Genomic DNA, 15247 nt, shown 5'->3' with positions numbered 1-15247 from the left:
AACAAAAAAAACTACCCGAATATGGGAGCCCGTGTTCACCACCCAACACTCAAATTGCTTTTGTCTTTTAACTGACCCGCTTGAACGTAGACACAAACATTATATGCAAAAAAAAAAGAACGCTCTCTTATAAAGACAAAAAAATAGTAGAAATGTTAAAAAAAAAAAATCTTTTTGAAAAAACCCCAAAGTACCCAACTCTTCCTTCCTTTTTTTTTTTTTTTTGGTAGTATATATCTGTCGCATGCACCACCCTTATGCATACAACCTAGGTTTCTAGAAATATGAATATAACAAAATAAATAATTCACCATTAATGATTGTTTCTTTTTTTTCTTCCTTCACATTTTTCTTTTCTAAACTAAGCCAACTTGGAAACTTGTAGGACCGTGTGGGAGGAGAACGGTCCATGCCGGACGTTGACACCGTACCTCCAGTTCACCACTCAATTGGGGATCAGTCGGAGGATTTATCCGCTTGGAATGATTGAGAAAGACATCAATCATAGAGCTTCGAGAAAATGGACTTTTTTTTTTTTTGCTGAACTACAAACTCTTGAACTATAGATTTAGTCCTCCTAGAGTTGTTAGTGTACTTGTGAGAGTATCATGAGAAATCGATTGAATCAAATTACTTGTGAATTAATAAGCAAAAGAATTTAATTTTGTTGAGCAGAGGAATATATGTGTGTGTGTATTGATTAGAAATTAAAAAAAAACTTAAATACACTTACGACTCAAATTAGCCACATTTGCCATTAATTTTATTTGAACAAGATATTTCCGGCTGATTCCCGAAAACACAACGTAGGCTAATCATTCAAAAAAGAAAAAAAGAAAAAAGCATATACTGTGTATATATATGAACATAAAATTCTACTATTTTCAATCAAATACTTCTACTCTTTTGGGCCGTTTAAAAAGTCGACACGAAAATAGTGTCGCTGTTTCTCGTGGAAAATATAGTTTCCGTTCTTGCTGAACGGTCTGCAAGTTACCGTCGCCGTGGAGGTATCAACTACGCAAAGGTTACCATTTTACATGTCGTGGGGGAAGAAGGAAAAGGATAGACAGATTATCGACAGACGCGAAGAAGAAAAAGGAAGAAAGAAATGGTGATGGTGACGGTGGCGGTGGGCCTCCCCTCCACCGTGGTTCGTCGATGCCGAGACGAAACCAATAATAGAAGACCTTACCACTTCCCTCTTTTCCTCTGCCACCAATTCAAAATGGCGATAATGGATTCCTGGGAGTTTCTCGGTTACTTGGGGAGACGCTGAAGCCCTGTTGATTGATTAAGCTTTGGAAGAAATGGAAGGGGAGGAGAAGAGTCGAAGCACAAGCGGCGGCATCACCCTCCGTCTTTTCACCGTCTTCGCCGTCGCCGCCGTCTCCGTCTGGGCGAACCACGAAGCCTCCAAAGGGTTCGACATCCATGTGAGCAACGAGATCGCCGACGCCACGTCCGCTCGGCGGTTCCACATGTTGTTCGTGGCCGACGACCGCATCGACCGGATGGTTCTCTCATCTAGCCGAGCCGCAGAGCGCCTCCTCTACGGTGAGAACGCTCAAAACAGAAAGAAGGTCGTGAAGCGAGTAAGCATCACCGTCCGGCTTTCTGCCTCCGACCAGCCGGGGAGTACTGCTTTCTTTGCCGCAGACGCGGGAAACTGCGCAGAGCAATGCTTTTGTTACACGATCTATGTTGGCAGCGGGATTCTTCGGGAGAAAGAGGACGTGGGGAAGGTCAGAAGGGTGGTGGGGTCGGCTGTGCAGAAAGTCATGGCCTACGTATGGCTGTCTGACGGCGACGGCCGAACGCCGGCGGAGTTGCTCGACGGGATAGCTGATTATGTTACCCTCGCATCGGTGGGAGGGCTTAAGGTCGCGAGAGTACCTACAGGAGAAGGCAATGGAAGGACGGGAGAGACCAACGTCAGCGGCAGCAGAAGCAGAGAGTGCTGGTTGGCGGAGGATCCGGGCGAGGTCGCGGCGTTTATCGGGTATTGCGAGTGCATGAGCAGCGGTTTTGTGGCCCGGCTGAACGAGAAGATGGCGGAAGGATGGCGGCCGGAGATGGTGGACGAGGCGTTGGGGACGTCCTCCATGAGGCTCTGCTCATCCTTCTCTTCGGCTCTCGCCTTGGCATCACAGTCTACGTCTGACGCTTGCCCGTCTTGGAGGACGTGGACTCAGTAGCCGGACTAAATGCAATTTTATATCTCAGTCGAATTACAACATGAAGATGGATTCAACAACAGGCCTCAGCGAATTCGATTTTCATCTTGATTAGATTGAAAGAGTAGCATATCATTAGTTTCAGTTGCAATTTCGTAACTCTCAATCTACAAATCTCGAAGGAGAATATCTTGAATACAACAGAGAACAAAACCGATTGATCTCCCACTACGACTAATGAAATTTCACTAGTTTGTATTTCTCAAGTACAAACCGGGTGAAACTTTTTCATACAGCTTGGCGGAAAGAAAAAAATGTCTCTAAGAAGATCTGAGTTTTTTATGTGAAAATTTTTCTTGGCGTACTGAAAGAATTGTTTTGTTAAAAGAATTTTACCATTTCAAGTCATGCCCCCTCCGGAATGAAATTGGGTTGGTGTGACAACGGAGTAATTTCAGAGCATGTAGAACACCATGACTTCATCTATGCAGACAGATTTGACTGAAACAATACACTGTTCGACCCTGGGGAAACTATTTCCAATAGTTAGTTGTTTCTAATTGTTTTTCTCCCCTTCCCTTTCCTCGGTCATCAAACAATCGAACCTTTTGTAGTTCATCAAACACAGTTCATTTTAAGATGAAGGTAAAATTTTCCACTTCCACCCCTTACTAAGGTAACTTTCCCCTCCAAAATCAGGATGTGCAAACAAACTTTACCTACCTGAAACAATACAGTTAAAAATAAAAATATGCCAGCACCTTGCTAGCCTGGCCCAATCTGGCACAGATGCGGATTCCAGGTCCTGTTCTAAGCTTGGGATTGGATCTGGATTCAAATTTGCTTGCGGTCATTTTTTATGTTTCTTACAGGAAGACGAAAACGAAGGACGTGTCGAATATTTTAAATTTTTTTAACAGCCAGCTCATCGTCACAATGACGGTGGCTTCAAGTAGTAAAGATGTCAGCGCCTGAAAATCTTTCCAAAAATTTAAAAGGTTCATTCTTCTGCAGTTTTTAGGCCTTCAAGACAAGAATAATGTAAAAACATAAAAAAGCTGTACTAATGAAGCACAGACACAGAAAATAAATATAAAATGCTTAAACTTTTAGACAGCAAGGGTTCATCTCCGATTGCTGACTGAAAGCCACCTATCTCTGTCGGCCTCTCTCCAAGTGTGAGGTACGCGCATGTAGCTGCACATGAGATGTGAGTTGAGCATATCCATGGAGGCATTGATATTCATTTTGCTTGGTACATAATATATTTCCTCCTCATCTTTTCTCTCTCAAAGAAGGTACAGATTCTGTTGAGGTGTCGCCACCGTCATTTGAGTCTAATAGTTAGATGCACGGTCAAATTTGGATTTGAAAGGAGATAAGCCAGATTCAGATTCAGATAGTTTTCATTCTAACCAGATTCAAATACCAAGCAGAAACCAAAGCCTCAAACTGATTTGATGAAAATATCTTACTGTAGTCTCCATGTGTCACTAATTAGATAAATTTTCCTTTTGTCAGAACCCCTTTAGTTAATCAGAATTAGATCCGACTCGGTGGTAGGGAAAATGTAACTCATCAACATCTCCACCTTGAGCACCAAATGGGCCATTTGGCGACAGTAATAAGTTCTTATGTTCTATGTATTTGCCCAAAAAATTTAGGCAAATTCATGCTGTCACTGTATTTCATGACTCTGTCCTAATATTTGGAGCAAGTTTATGAGATAGCAACAGCTTATTACTGTTATCAAATGGGCCCAAAAGATTACACCTAGTTTTGGTTAATGTTTGATGTTGAATCAAATTGGTAGATCACAGGGTAAAACGCTTGGGTTTTATCAAACAGTCTGCAGTGGTGGCATTTGAAAGTAGAACGAAGATTCAAAGCATATGCACGTTCTAGTGGTGTTTCACGTTGCTGGGAGGCCTGATCCTCTCTACTTGAGAGATTTTCACTCTGTGCACCCAAATATGTGCCTTCCTAACCCAAAAGTTAACGGTTAGGCGACATAAATAGAGTATAGACGAGCTCGGCTGCAGAATTTAGTTTAGTGTTTAGCGGATAACTAGACAGTTCGCTGATCCTGAACCAAGTACGTCGTTGCAGATTCTACATCAATTTCAGGAGTCAAAATCAGTAAGAGTATCATGTTTGCATTAGTTGAATTCTAAAACGTTATCCAAATTCTCATCCACATTGGAAATTATGGCATTCTCAAACAGGATTTTGAAGTTGTGGCATTCTCAGTATGTTGGTAAAGACCATACTTTGTTATAGCAGGAACAGGATCTGGTTTCTCTCTGTGTCTCTCAACCTTTTCTTTTTCTAGTTCGTGCACAAACGATCACGTTCTCATGAGCCCCAAGAGCCAAGTCCATGCAGTTGAGAAGAAGACCACTAGACCTGAGTGAGGAAAATCTACGAGGAAACTAACAATTTGATCAAAATCTTGAAGAACCTAATCGTAGAGTATACCTACAGTTAGGACATACACCCAGAAAGGTGGCAAACGTTAGCGTTCCAGTTTTCATTAGCAACAATATGATATTCAGCTTTTGATTGAGATCCATGTGCTCAGAACTTGAGTGATTAGTAACAAAATTGTGTTTCTAATCCTTGGATCTCAGCTTTGGGTTTAAGAAATGAAAAAAGAAAAGTGTCCTTTAACTATCCGAAATATGGCAATAGATATTGTTTTTACTTGGACGCCAAGAGGCTAAGGCCTGATGCAGATGTGAAGGGTAGAGATCCTCTTATGCGCCAATCTGTCTTTGGCCTGTAACTTATGTACATAACTGTATGAAGTACAGTATCTTTCAGGTAATATTTGCAGTTCATAGAGAAGAAAACAACGGCAAGCTACCAAACGTTGCCATTCATACACAAACTCTGGTTCGCTTTCTAGCTTCCAGACAGAAACATGCTAGACTATACCAGTGAGACTTATAACAGAGAAATACACAACATGCTTACAACAGCTAGAACTGCTAAGGTTGCAATTATGGATACTTGATCGAAAGCTTTCTGAAGGCTACCTATTCTTGAGAAATGTTGGTAGGCAATGTATGCAGCAATCACCCAGCTGACAATGGCTCCAGCTTGAGTCCCTCTGAATCATGAAGATTAGAAGATTAATATACATGGACAAACAACAATCAGAAGGAAATGTCTATGTTCCATTATCTACCTCAGATTTGATGCTTGGTAAGGAGCAACAATCAGTAGCAACAATGCTATGAAAGGCAGCTCAAGTTCACCTGCAATTTAGTAAAAGAGCGCATACTTTATTTTGAAATATCAACCAACATTTTCAATAGTGAAATTACAGGAATAAAAACAGCAATTAATAACATTCAGATATAACAGAAAGAGTAGCTGAAAATGTTTCAAGATTGAGAGCAGTTGCAGCAGCAGAAATTCCAAAAATACCAACCTGGAATAAAATAGAAGAGTCTCACTAAAAGAGCTAAGAACGCACTCCAGACACCATATTCACCCCTGCCATATGTATTGAATTTTAGAGCAGGTTGGCTGATGAACTCTAATGAGTTGGGATAACTTCACCTGGCCCATGCAACAACACTTTGTGGAGCTTGGAGAGCAAAGAGCGGCACCAAGAACTGTTTTTGAATTGCAGTGCCTCTTGCAAGCATCAGAACCCTAGAAACAGAAACAACTGCAACTATAAGAACTTCTGGTGATCACGGTTTTAAAAAACAATAGCTTCATTCAACAATTTACTCTAGAATGATGAATGTGATGCTTTACAAATAGAAAATAGTTTGTAACAATGAAAGAAGGCTAATTCAGATTGAACTTGAGCAGGTTAGTATGAGTTGGTTTGGAAGTGCAGTTCACAACCTGGTCAGATCTCGCAGAGTGACCAGCTAATTGGGATGGACTTCAGTTCGAGAAAAATTGAATTTTGGATATGGACTGAGTCCAATGAATAGGACTCCAAAGAACACTAGTTTAGCCTTGAGCTTACAAAGGACCCAATAAGAACTCTGACCATGCATACAGCTACAGCGACTGCAGATCCAGTTACACTAAATAAATAACAAGTTAACCAGCCAAAATTGGCTACGATGATGTGGTCTATGAAGCTGATATTTTAACATCAGTTGCAGCCAAGTGCAAGCTGCTGGATCAGAGGAATGGCTGGATCAGATAAGAACACTAAACTTATTTGTAGAAAATGAATCTTGAGCAGCACGCCTACAAACATAGACAGTTGAATGTTGGGTTTTTACTTCTTAGCTCCAGTTGTTGCATCAGAGGAATGAATAGATCTACTAAGAATTCCTACATATTTGTAGCAATTAAATTTTGAGCAGAAAGCCTGCAAACATAGAAAGACAACTGTTGGGATCTTTGCTCAAGCCATTTCATCAGAGGAATGTCTATTAAGAATTACTCGTATTATTTATAGAAATTTAATTTTGAGGAGAACGCCTGCAAACAGTATTGGGGTATTCATCGTACGGCTCTGCCAGGTTCATGGAACGCATACTTTCCCAAAAAATTCGAAGCAGATGGTGGAAAGAAGTTAAAGATAGACAAAAAAAGCATGAAATTCCATTTTATGTGTTAAAGATGTCAACTTTGATTCTAAATATTCAAGAGACATTGCCTCTCAATCTGTAAGATCTACGGACTCAGGTGTTGATGGCCACGATACTGGGTGTTGGACTCTTAACCTCCTTCAACTTGAAGGCCTCAAGTCCGATGCCCTACCCTGGTCTAAGGAGCACCTTTTTGCAATCATGTCGCTTTTCTGCAGTCCATTTTTCAGCATTTAAAAAATTAGAACTCATCTTACGTACGGTAGAGAAAGTCAAAGGGAAAAGTCTCAAGCTACAAACAGAAACACCGACCCTACAAAGCAATGAAATATGTTAATAATCATCCATGTGGATCGTACAATTAGAGATCAATTTATATCTCAGTTACATAACATCAACGTACTAGCAGCCTGTAGGAGAAGGTATTAACATCTATAATTGAAAGAATACACCAGAATGTAGAAGAATAAGCAAGATATATGCAGAAATTTCATGGTAAGTCTGCGATATTGCAAAAATAGCTTTGACACCAGTTATTTAAGATTTTTCTTTGATTTGCTAAATTCAATATCCAAGACGATCTGTCCTACAGTTCCTTCCGTATCATATGAAAATGAAATGTCGTTTCCTATTGGGCTGGTAAGCCGCATGCCTCCAATCAGTAACGATTGAAGAGAAAAAAAGAAGGGGGGGGAGAGAGAAAAAGGAAGAGGATCATCGTGGGAGCGAAAAAAAGGTTCTCCATGCACTAGGTAGTTCCAAACTCAGAAAAAGGTTCAATTTGGTCCTCAAGAAGTCTTACGCGACGGAAATAGAGCAGACCCACTGAACGGTCTCTGGTGGAAGGTACGCGATGGAACACCTCCAACGCATTGCTGCAGCTCCTCCTCCTCTTCTCCTCCTGCTACTGCTTCCATCCTCCTTCCTCTCAGCCAGCCACAATGAGGGGAGAGTCCTGTCAATTTTTACGTGAGCCAACCACAGGATTCATAGGAAAACTACAGGTCAGCCCAGGCATATGTGTCTCCGCGAGAGAGAAAGAGAAAGAGAGAGAGAGAGGACCTGGGGATTGCAGAGAGGCACCTCTTATGACATTGGTGGTGATCGAGGAGGAGGCATTGTGTCTTGCAAGGAAGACAACGAGCAGAGGGAGAGGATGAGGCCTTCAATTTCACCACAACTGATGAAGTGAACAGGGGACGGAACAGAAGAGAAGCCATAATTTTCACGCTCTATCTCCAGGCTATTCAATTCTTCTTCTTCTTCTTCACCCTCTCACGAACACAGAACACAGTGGAGACGGTTAGAGAGAGAAGCCAGCCGCATCGTACACGTGGCAACGCCTTGGGTTTGTCCGCACTCAAAGGCGAAAGTTTTCCGGGAGCAGTTGTCGCCTTAGGCGAGAAAAAGACAAAAAAAAAAAGGAAAAATTATACGATAAAGTCCAAAAAAATTTATCTAATGCCTGAAGAGTGACCATTGTTTTACTACCAAATGCAGGAAACATCAAAACAATTTTTTACTACCAAAAAATTGGTTTTGATGTATCATTCAAACACCCCAGCTTTTCGTTTCTTGGTACACCATTTTCCTAAATTTCCGCTCTTTCTTTGGCCGGAAAAAGGTGCTAGAAGACGCCAGTTTTTTGTTAATTTCAGTGACTAGCTAGATGCTCCATTCTTGATCACTCTTTTTCTTTTTGTTTATGGTTTTCCTTTTTAGCTCAACAATCAAGAGGCATGTCAAAGAATGAATATTTTATTTGATTAAAATGTTTTACACGGCAGGGAAATTAGGCAAGATTAATATAAGAACACCCAACATGACTCTGATATTTGAATACCAGATAATGCAATAGTTGCTCAAGTATTATCACAAGACAGCTTTTATAAAGAGCAGTACAGCCTTTTTATAAGTGCCCATTCTCGAAGAAGAAGCCTTTATCTAAGAACTCTTTTATAAACAGAAATAGTAAGAGTATAAGAAGAAGTCCAGAGAAAACCTTAATTCACTATTAAAATTTGGGTGAACCCAGTTACATGGGTAGTCCTACTAAATCTGGGTCACTATTTTATGGTCAATTGAAAATTTGTTAATTATATATTTAGTGCTTCATATATATAAAAAACCAAATGGACTTTATGTGGGTGTAGGTTTATAAAATTTTGAAGAACATGTGCTATCTAGTAGTAACATGTTTCTAGCTAGGGGCTGGCAAGGGCCTTACACTTAACCCAAGAAAAAAAATTACAGAAAAAATAATAAATTTACATGTTCAATTTTATTTGAAAAATGGTACTTCAGCTCATATCATGAAAAATTTCTAGCTAGCTCTACCTCTGTTCCTAGCAATCAATTTGTTTGTGAAGTATTTTCTTTTCAAAAAGAGAAGAGGGGCAATTTTTGGTATTAAAAAAAAATATTTTCATTATTTTACGAAAAAAAAGCAATTGTCTTTTTATTTTTTCCCATTAAATAGGTTTCCTTTTGGTATTTTCATCATTTTTAAGCTTTTAACTCTCTACCCGTGTTAGGGTCCAAAGATACCTTGGATAAGTAAAATTCTGATGAATTATCAGGTGAAAAAGAAAAATAACGTGATACAGGAACACTGGTTTTATTTGCATAACCACATTTTATAAGAGAAAGAAGAGAGAGAATGAGAAGGAGAGAGAGAGAGAGGGTGGGGAAGAGGCAACCATAACCCCAAGAATCTCACCCTGAGCCCTCAAGTCTCAAATTCAACTGAAGGGAATCGAACCTCTGATCTCTTGTCCAACCAGCTATGCTACACACTAGTTGGTGCAGAGAAGAGAAAGAGAGAAAGATTGATTTATCAATAACTAATTGGGTTTTATGGTTGTTTGCTTGAGCATTTTTCTCAGGAAAGAGGCATTCCTTGCGTATGAAAGATCTCGTTTCCAAAGCAGAACAAACACTTCCTTGGCGTATGGTTTGGGTGGGACCTGCACATTTAACACAAAAATAACTTTCACATGGAAAACCAGGTAAGTTAGGCCCCACATGAGAAAAAAGAATCAAAGGGAAACCTAGACTTGACCCTGTCACAGGATGCAGGTAAAATCTGTTTACCTTCCCAACCAGCAGACAGTTGACGCCATATGCCTATGCTTCGGTTTTTGCAAAAAGGCAATGGCCACTCTGTTCAAACTCTGACTGCGTTTCTCACACCTCATACCCACCTCAGCTCTATCCGCTCCCTCTGTTTCAATGAGGAAACCAGCTTTTTTCTTTCCCATAAAGGAGGCCCAATTAACAGGAAAGTGACTTTTTTCCATCAGTAATGTTCATACACCAAATTTTTCACGAGACATTTCTCACATAAGAAGAAAAAGAAGGGAGAAGCTTGTTTTGACACCTTCATTTTCTTTATCATTTTTCAGTTCCTATTGTACAGTAGTACAAATCTACCACCTCACCAACAGCAGCTGTTTACTACTACCAACCAATTTATGGAACGCAGTGCAAAGTAATGCTGCGTCCCAACATCAGTATGATCTTCAAAAGGCTTCTTCCACGTGGGTTCCAAAGTTTTCCCATTTCCACCAAGACCGAGTTCAGGAATCTCGTCTCGCAGAAGCATAGGGAAAACTTCTTGGATCCACCAGGCAGTGCATGATCAGAAAATGCAGTTTAAGCTCCAAGGATAGGATAAGTTAAACGAGATAAGGCATCATTCCATTCAATTACTATAAAAACAAGGAACAGCGTCACCATTTAAGTATAGATGAACAAAAATGGGTAGCTCAAAAAATCATTCAACAGCGGTCACTGAAGCATCAAACGCAGTAGCAAAGAACGCAACAGTCCATGGTAATGGTAGAGGGAAAAGAAAAGGAATCATGTGTGGTTTGGGACATCTTCCATGAGTAGTTAACAATTTTATACACTAACAATTTTGGGTAATCAGACCACAGAGGGAGGGGAGTAGAGAGAGAGAGAGAGAGACTTCTATCTTATTCACAATGGTGGACCCTTCTCTAGTTAAAGCAGCTCCCGGCTTACTCCATTTGTGTCTTGAATTGTTACCAAATGGGTCCTTTACCTTGGCACCTGCATCACTCCAGTATGCATGTGAACTTTTGATCTCTTGAAGGTTGTAAAAAGAGCAAAAGCAGCTCTCTTTGTTAGAAAAAGAAAAAGATATCTGAGTGATTCCCTTAGACACTTTTGATGACAAATCAGGATCTACTTTGGCATTTTTATGGGTTATCCTTTGTAGACTCAATCTCTGCGCTCCCAGAACGACTGTGCCTGTTCCTTCTCTCCTGCAAAATGTAAGGCCAAACTAAAAGTTCAGGAATGACCATTTTTTTATGAAAATCACTACAGAGTTTTGAAGCTAGACTGCTATATGAAAACCTGACGGTATGGGAATTCCTCTGCTTCAAGCATTCTGACAACTTGACCCATCTGGGGTCGTTTTTCTGAATCAGGATCAACACAGCGCAAAGCAATGAGTAAGGCACGTTTTAATGCCCGTGTAGATGGCTTAACTTCCAAATTTGGATCTATAACTTCCTCGGAATGCCTATTTGCTACCATCTGCTTCAGCCACTCCACGAGATTCACCTGTATACACATAATCCCACACCAGGAGTGTTCAGCAAGATTTTAATTCAAAAATTTTCTCTCTCTAGCATGCATATAATTGTGGAGCATGCACTGATATTTACCTCATTGGCAGGCCTGCCATAATCTACAGGATCTCTTCCAGTAACTGCCTCCAGCAGGAGGACACCAAAGCTGTAGATATCACTCTTCTCATTCAACAGTCCTGTGTTTGCATATTCTGGGGCTACATATCTGAAGTCATTGGAACAATATAACAGCTTTAACAAACATTAGATTGTTTGAAGCCAATCAATCATAAAATGCAATAGAGCAAGGATGCAGGCTGCGTCACAGCCACAGTTTGTACCCAAATGTTCCCATCACTCTCGTTGTTACATGGCTCTTTCCTGAGCCCAGCAGCTTAGCTAGGCCAAAGTCAGAAACTTTCGCATTGAAATCTTCATCAATCAGGATATTGCTGGACTTTATGTCTCTATGAACAACTTTTGGCTCTATAGCTTCATGTAAATATGCAAGTCTGCAAACAATTGGTGAAATTATGATTAAGCCATTTTATTGCAATATTCCAAGTTCATCATGCAAAAACGGAGGAAAAAACCATTGAATTATTAGCAAGGAAAGATGGAGGCAGGGTTTTGTGGCATACGCTTTAGCAGTGCCTAGTATAACCTTCATGCGTGCCTCCCAACTCAGTGAACCTCGCTGGCGCATTGCACCATGAAGCCATTGCTCTAAGTTCCCGTTGTTAACATACTCATATACCAACATTCTGTACTTCGATACAGGAAAGAATTAGCAAAGGAATAAAAATTATGATCCAAATGAAACAGGCATAAATTCAATAAGGAAAGAGTAGATAAAATAACGAGGAACGAAAAAATATAGTTCAAAACTTCAAATGAAACATGATATTAAAAACCAAATTTTGTAATTGTACTTCTTTTATGTTTAACATCATTAATTGATAACATGAATCTCATAACTTGTATACATTCCACATGAAACCAAAAATTCTACAAAAATAAGCAGAACAAAAAAAAAACACTTTACCTGTGAGTTCCTTCCACACAGTAACCCAGTAGACGCACAAGATTTTTGTGACGCACATGGCCAATAGCCTCCACCTCTACTCTAAATTCTTTCTCTGCTTGTCCCCTGTATATTTCCAGTAAAATAATCTGAATGAGAGGGGTGAAGATGAGGACGAAGATAAATATGAATTTTACTGGAATTACATGTTGTTGAGGAGTTTCTTCACAGCTACAGGGGTCCCATTGACTAACTGCCCTTTATACACAACTCCATATCCACCCTCACCAAGTACATTATCCTTTGAGAAGCGACTAGTTGCCAACTCTAAATCCCTTAATGTAAACCAGTGGCCCCAGCCAAGATGTGATACTTCAGGTAAGCCTGTCAATGGAGAAGCTGTCCTGTAACCATGTGATGAAGATGGGTTATGGACATGGCCCGAGCTTCCATCATCACCTGACTGTGAACTGCCAGCTCTCTCCAGCTGATAAACTGAACTGCACTGACTGAGATTATCGGCATCACTTGATCTGCTCCTGCCCAAATGCACTGACATCTTCTCTGAGTCTTTTGTGCTAGACTGATCATGCAAATTGAAGGCAACACCATCATGATTTCGGAAAGCTGTATTCAGATTGTGAGCAGCCACTCTGTCAACTTTTATCTCCTTGGATACACTGGGGATTTGAGAGAGTGGGAATTTATCGAGTGTTCTTTTCGATTTCTTTTGAGAGGCCAACCACATAGCCAAAATAGACAGAGCCATCGCTATGAATATCCCAACTGAGATACAGATCACGACCCATAATTTAAGACCAAAGAGAGCTGTCTTTCTTGAAAGCGATTCACTCAGGGAGGATGACATCTTTCATACTACTATAAGTAAAAAATCGGAACAGTAATTAGCATCTATTAATTAGTATAGACTAACAGAGACAGACTTAAGAGTCGCATCTCTGATCGTCTTGTAAGGGGAAAAAAAATCTCATTCTGCTAGCTAAAAGCAAAATATCCATTAAAATCATTACAATATGAAGTACCCATATTCAAGTTGTCACAAAACACAAACGACAGGGACAATCTTATGCTATGCAATAGAAACTATTTGTACGGGGTCAAATGAACAACTGAATCGCTTCTCCATAGGGCGCAGCACGGCAGATTATTGACTAATTCACTGAAGGGATGAGATACTATAGAACGATATAACACATTTAGCACATCCGTACCCTTCGTTCTGTATACGGCCTTCAACTATTTTTTTTCTTAAGTCAGAGTCGCCCAAAAGATCTTTTTTTTTCCACGATTTTAGTCTACACTAGCCAAGAAGCTTTACATTCATTATATTCAAGGCATCGCTCTGTGAAACTTTAACACATGACGAACGACTCTAATTTCAGCCATGATCTCACAGAAATATCGGACATCCCAGTTGGTAGTTGGACTGAGAACAAATTTAACATCAAACAGACAACCACATTGACACCGAAGAACCATATAACCCTAACAATCACAAGAACCAACATATTGACCACAAGTTAAGCCGAAGAACAATTCCACTTCCTTTTAGAAAACGCCACAAGAGAAAGGTAAAAATGCGAGCAAGGAAAGGAATCTCGATACCAACCATAGCAAACCTCAAAAGCTCGGACCGCAACGATCATACCTCCGCTGTTGTAGGCCACTGTAGAATGAAGCCCTTTGATCCACTCCCAATCAACACCAACCGAGAAAGAAACACTCCTTTTTCCTTTCGGTCTTTTTTTTCTTGCTCCTCTTGTCCTTGCACAGGCATTTAATCCCGAAACAGACGAGCAGCCACAAACTTTTCAGCCCATTTAAACCCTAAACCCCCAAGCAAAGATCATTGGGACCAAGGAAGTTTGTCTTTCAGGCGATGCGTGCAGAAATGCAGGCCGGAAAACCACTCAAACAACAGATGCCAAGGAGCTACAAGCTTGTTCGTCTGTCAAAATAGGCCACATTTTTGTAGGAAGAGTTAGCGCGTCAAGCGCCCCTCTGGTGTGCCACAGAGAAAGAGAGAGATAAAAAGGAGGAGAAAAAGAACTGGTAGTAAAAGGAAGGGCCAAGGCCAGAAGCCAGAAGCCAGCCCACCACCACTCAGGGTTGAACAAGTAGGCAACATCCATCGCATCGACACGACACGCTACCACTTTGCAAACGGATGAATTTCCATAACCCAAAATTACTTTTTGGCAAAAGCGGCAACATTTACCAATTATCGCAATCAGTAAATTTTTTTTAAAAAAAATCATGCTTCTGCTAAATTCTGATTTTAGAAGAGAGAATGAAGGGAATTCAACCAAGTTTATGGTATCGTGTCGATTTAGTCGTTTTCACTGGTTACCTACATTATACTTTTTACTGCAAGTGTTCCTCTTTTTTTTCTTAGTGAAAACTACCCAAAGATTAAACCACTTCAACGGATGTGACTTTGCCGGAAAAGGACGGCAACTTCAATCTCAAAATGGCAGCGCCCAGACTTGGTCCAAGTATCATTTTAGGAGTTTTTGTCAGATTTTCAGCTCCATGAATCTGATAACCATATCTTCATATTCAAACATATGATCTATTAAACTAAAGATCTTAGGTCAGAACCTAAGATCTACCGTTGAAATGCTTATTTTACTCATTTTTGGTTCACCCAAAAACAATATGAAAGCATTAATTAATATATAAATTTTGAATTTTAAAAGTAGAGAGAGAGAGAGAGAGAGTAGGTGTCATTGAAGAAAAAGAACCCAGGGAGGCCAAAAGGGCAACACTGACTTGCATGACAGATAAAGGTGAATCTGCAATTTTTTCTTTTTCCGGCGAAGCGAGGAATCGAGCATTTCGAATCCCCCGGGAGGT

General features: G+C 40.3%; 3 protein-coding genes across 4 annotated transcripts; 1 reads left to right on the top strand and 2 right to left on the bottom strand.

The window, feature by feature from the left end:
- The first annotated feature begins 922 nt into the window (after window positions 1-922).
- LOC116263858 (uncharacterized) lies at window positions 923-2541 on the top strand. The gene has a single exon (XM_031643658.2). The coding sequence runs from the start codon at window positions 1311-1313 to the stop codon at window positions 2196-2198; it is 888 nt and encodes a 295-aa protein (XP_031499518.1). The 5' UTR covers window positions 923-1310; the 3' UTR covers window positions 2199-2541.
- A 2366-nt stretch (window positions 2542-4907) lies between these two features.
- Window positions 4908-8105, bottom strand: LOC116264252 (cold-regulated 413 inner membrane protein 1, chloroplastic-like). 2 transcript variants are annotated; one of them, XM_031644376.2, is made up of 6 exons: window positions 7829-8105; window positions 7548-7700; window positions 5745-5840; window positions 5614-5678; window positions 5368-5437; window positions 4908-5289 (listed from the first exon to the last, which is right to left on the bottom strand). In XM_031644376.2, exons 1-6 carry the CDS (start codon window positions 7963-7965, stop codon window positions 5124-5126), a joined length of 687 nt encoding a protein of 228 aa, XP_031500236.1. In that variant the 5' UTR covers window positions 7966-8105; the 3' UTR covers window positions 4908-5123. The 2 variants fall into 2 exon arrangements, with proteins under 2 accessions (XP_031500236.1, XP_031500235.1); XM_031644375.2 differs by having other exon boundaries at window positions 7808-8095.
- Window positions 8106-10508: 2403 nt separating this feature from the next.
- LOC116264251 (probable receptor-like protein kinase At2g42960) lies at window positions 10509-14454 on the bottom strand. Its single transcript, XM_031644374.2, has 8 exons — window positions 14001-14454; window positions 12577-13249; window positions 12392-12496; window positions 11988-12110; window positions 11688-11858; window positions 11443-11572; window positions 11129-11338; window positions 10509-11034 (listed from the first exon to the last, which is right to left on the bottom strand). Exons 2-8 carry the CDS (start codon window positions 13236-13238, stop codon window positions 10969-10971), a joined length of 1467 nt encoding a protein of 488 aa, XP_031500234.1. The 5' UTR covers window positions 13239-13249; window positions 14001-14454; the 3' UTR covers window positions 10509-10968.
- Window positions 14455-15247: the final 793 nt, after the last annotated feature.

This window comes from Nymphaea colorata, chromosome 11, assembly GCF_008831285.2.
Source record: "Nymphaea colorata isolate Beijing-Zhang1983 chromosome 11, ASM883128v2, whole genome shotgun sequence".
Taxonomy (NCBI): domain Eukaryota; kingdom Viridiplantae; phylum Streptophyta; class Magnoliopsida; order Nymphaeales; family Nymphaeaceae; genus Nymphaea; species Nymphaea colorata.
This window is presented reverse-complemented; position numbering and strand designations above follow the sequence as displayed.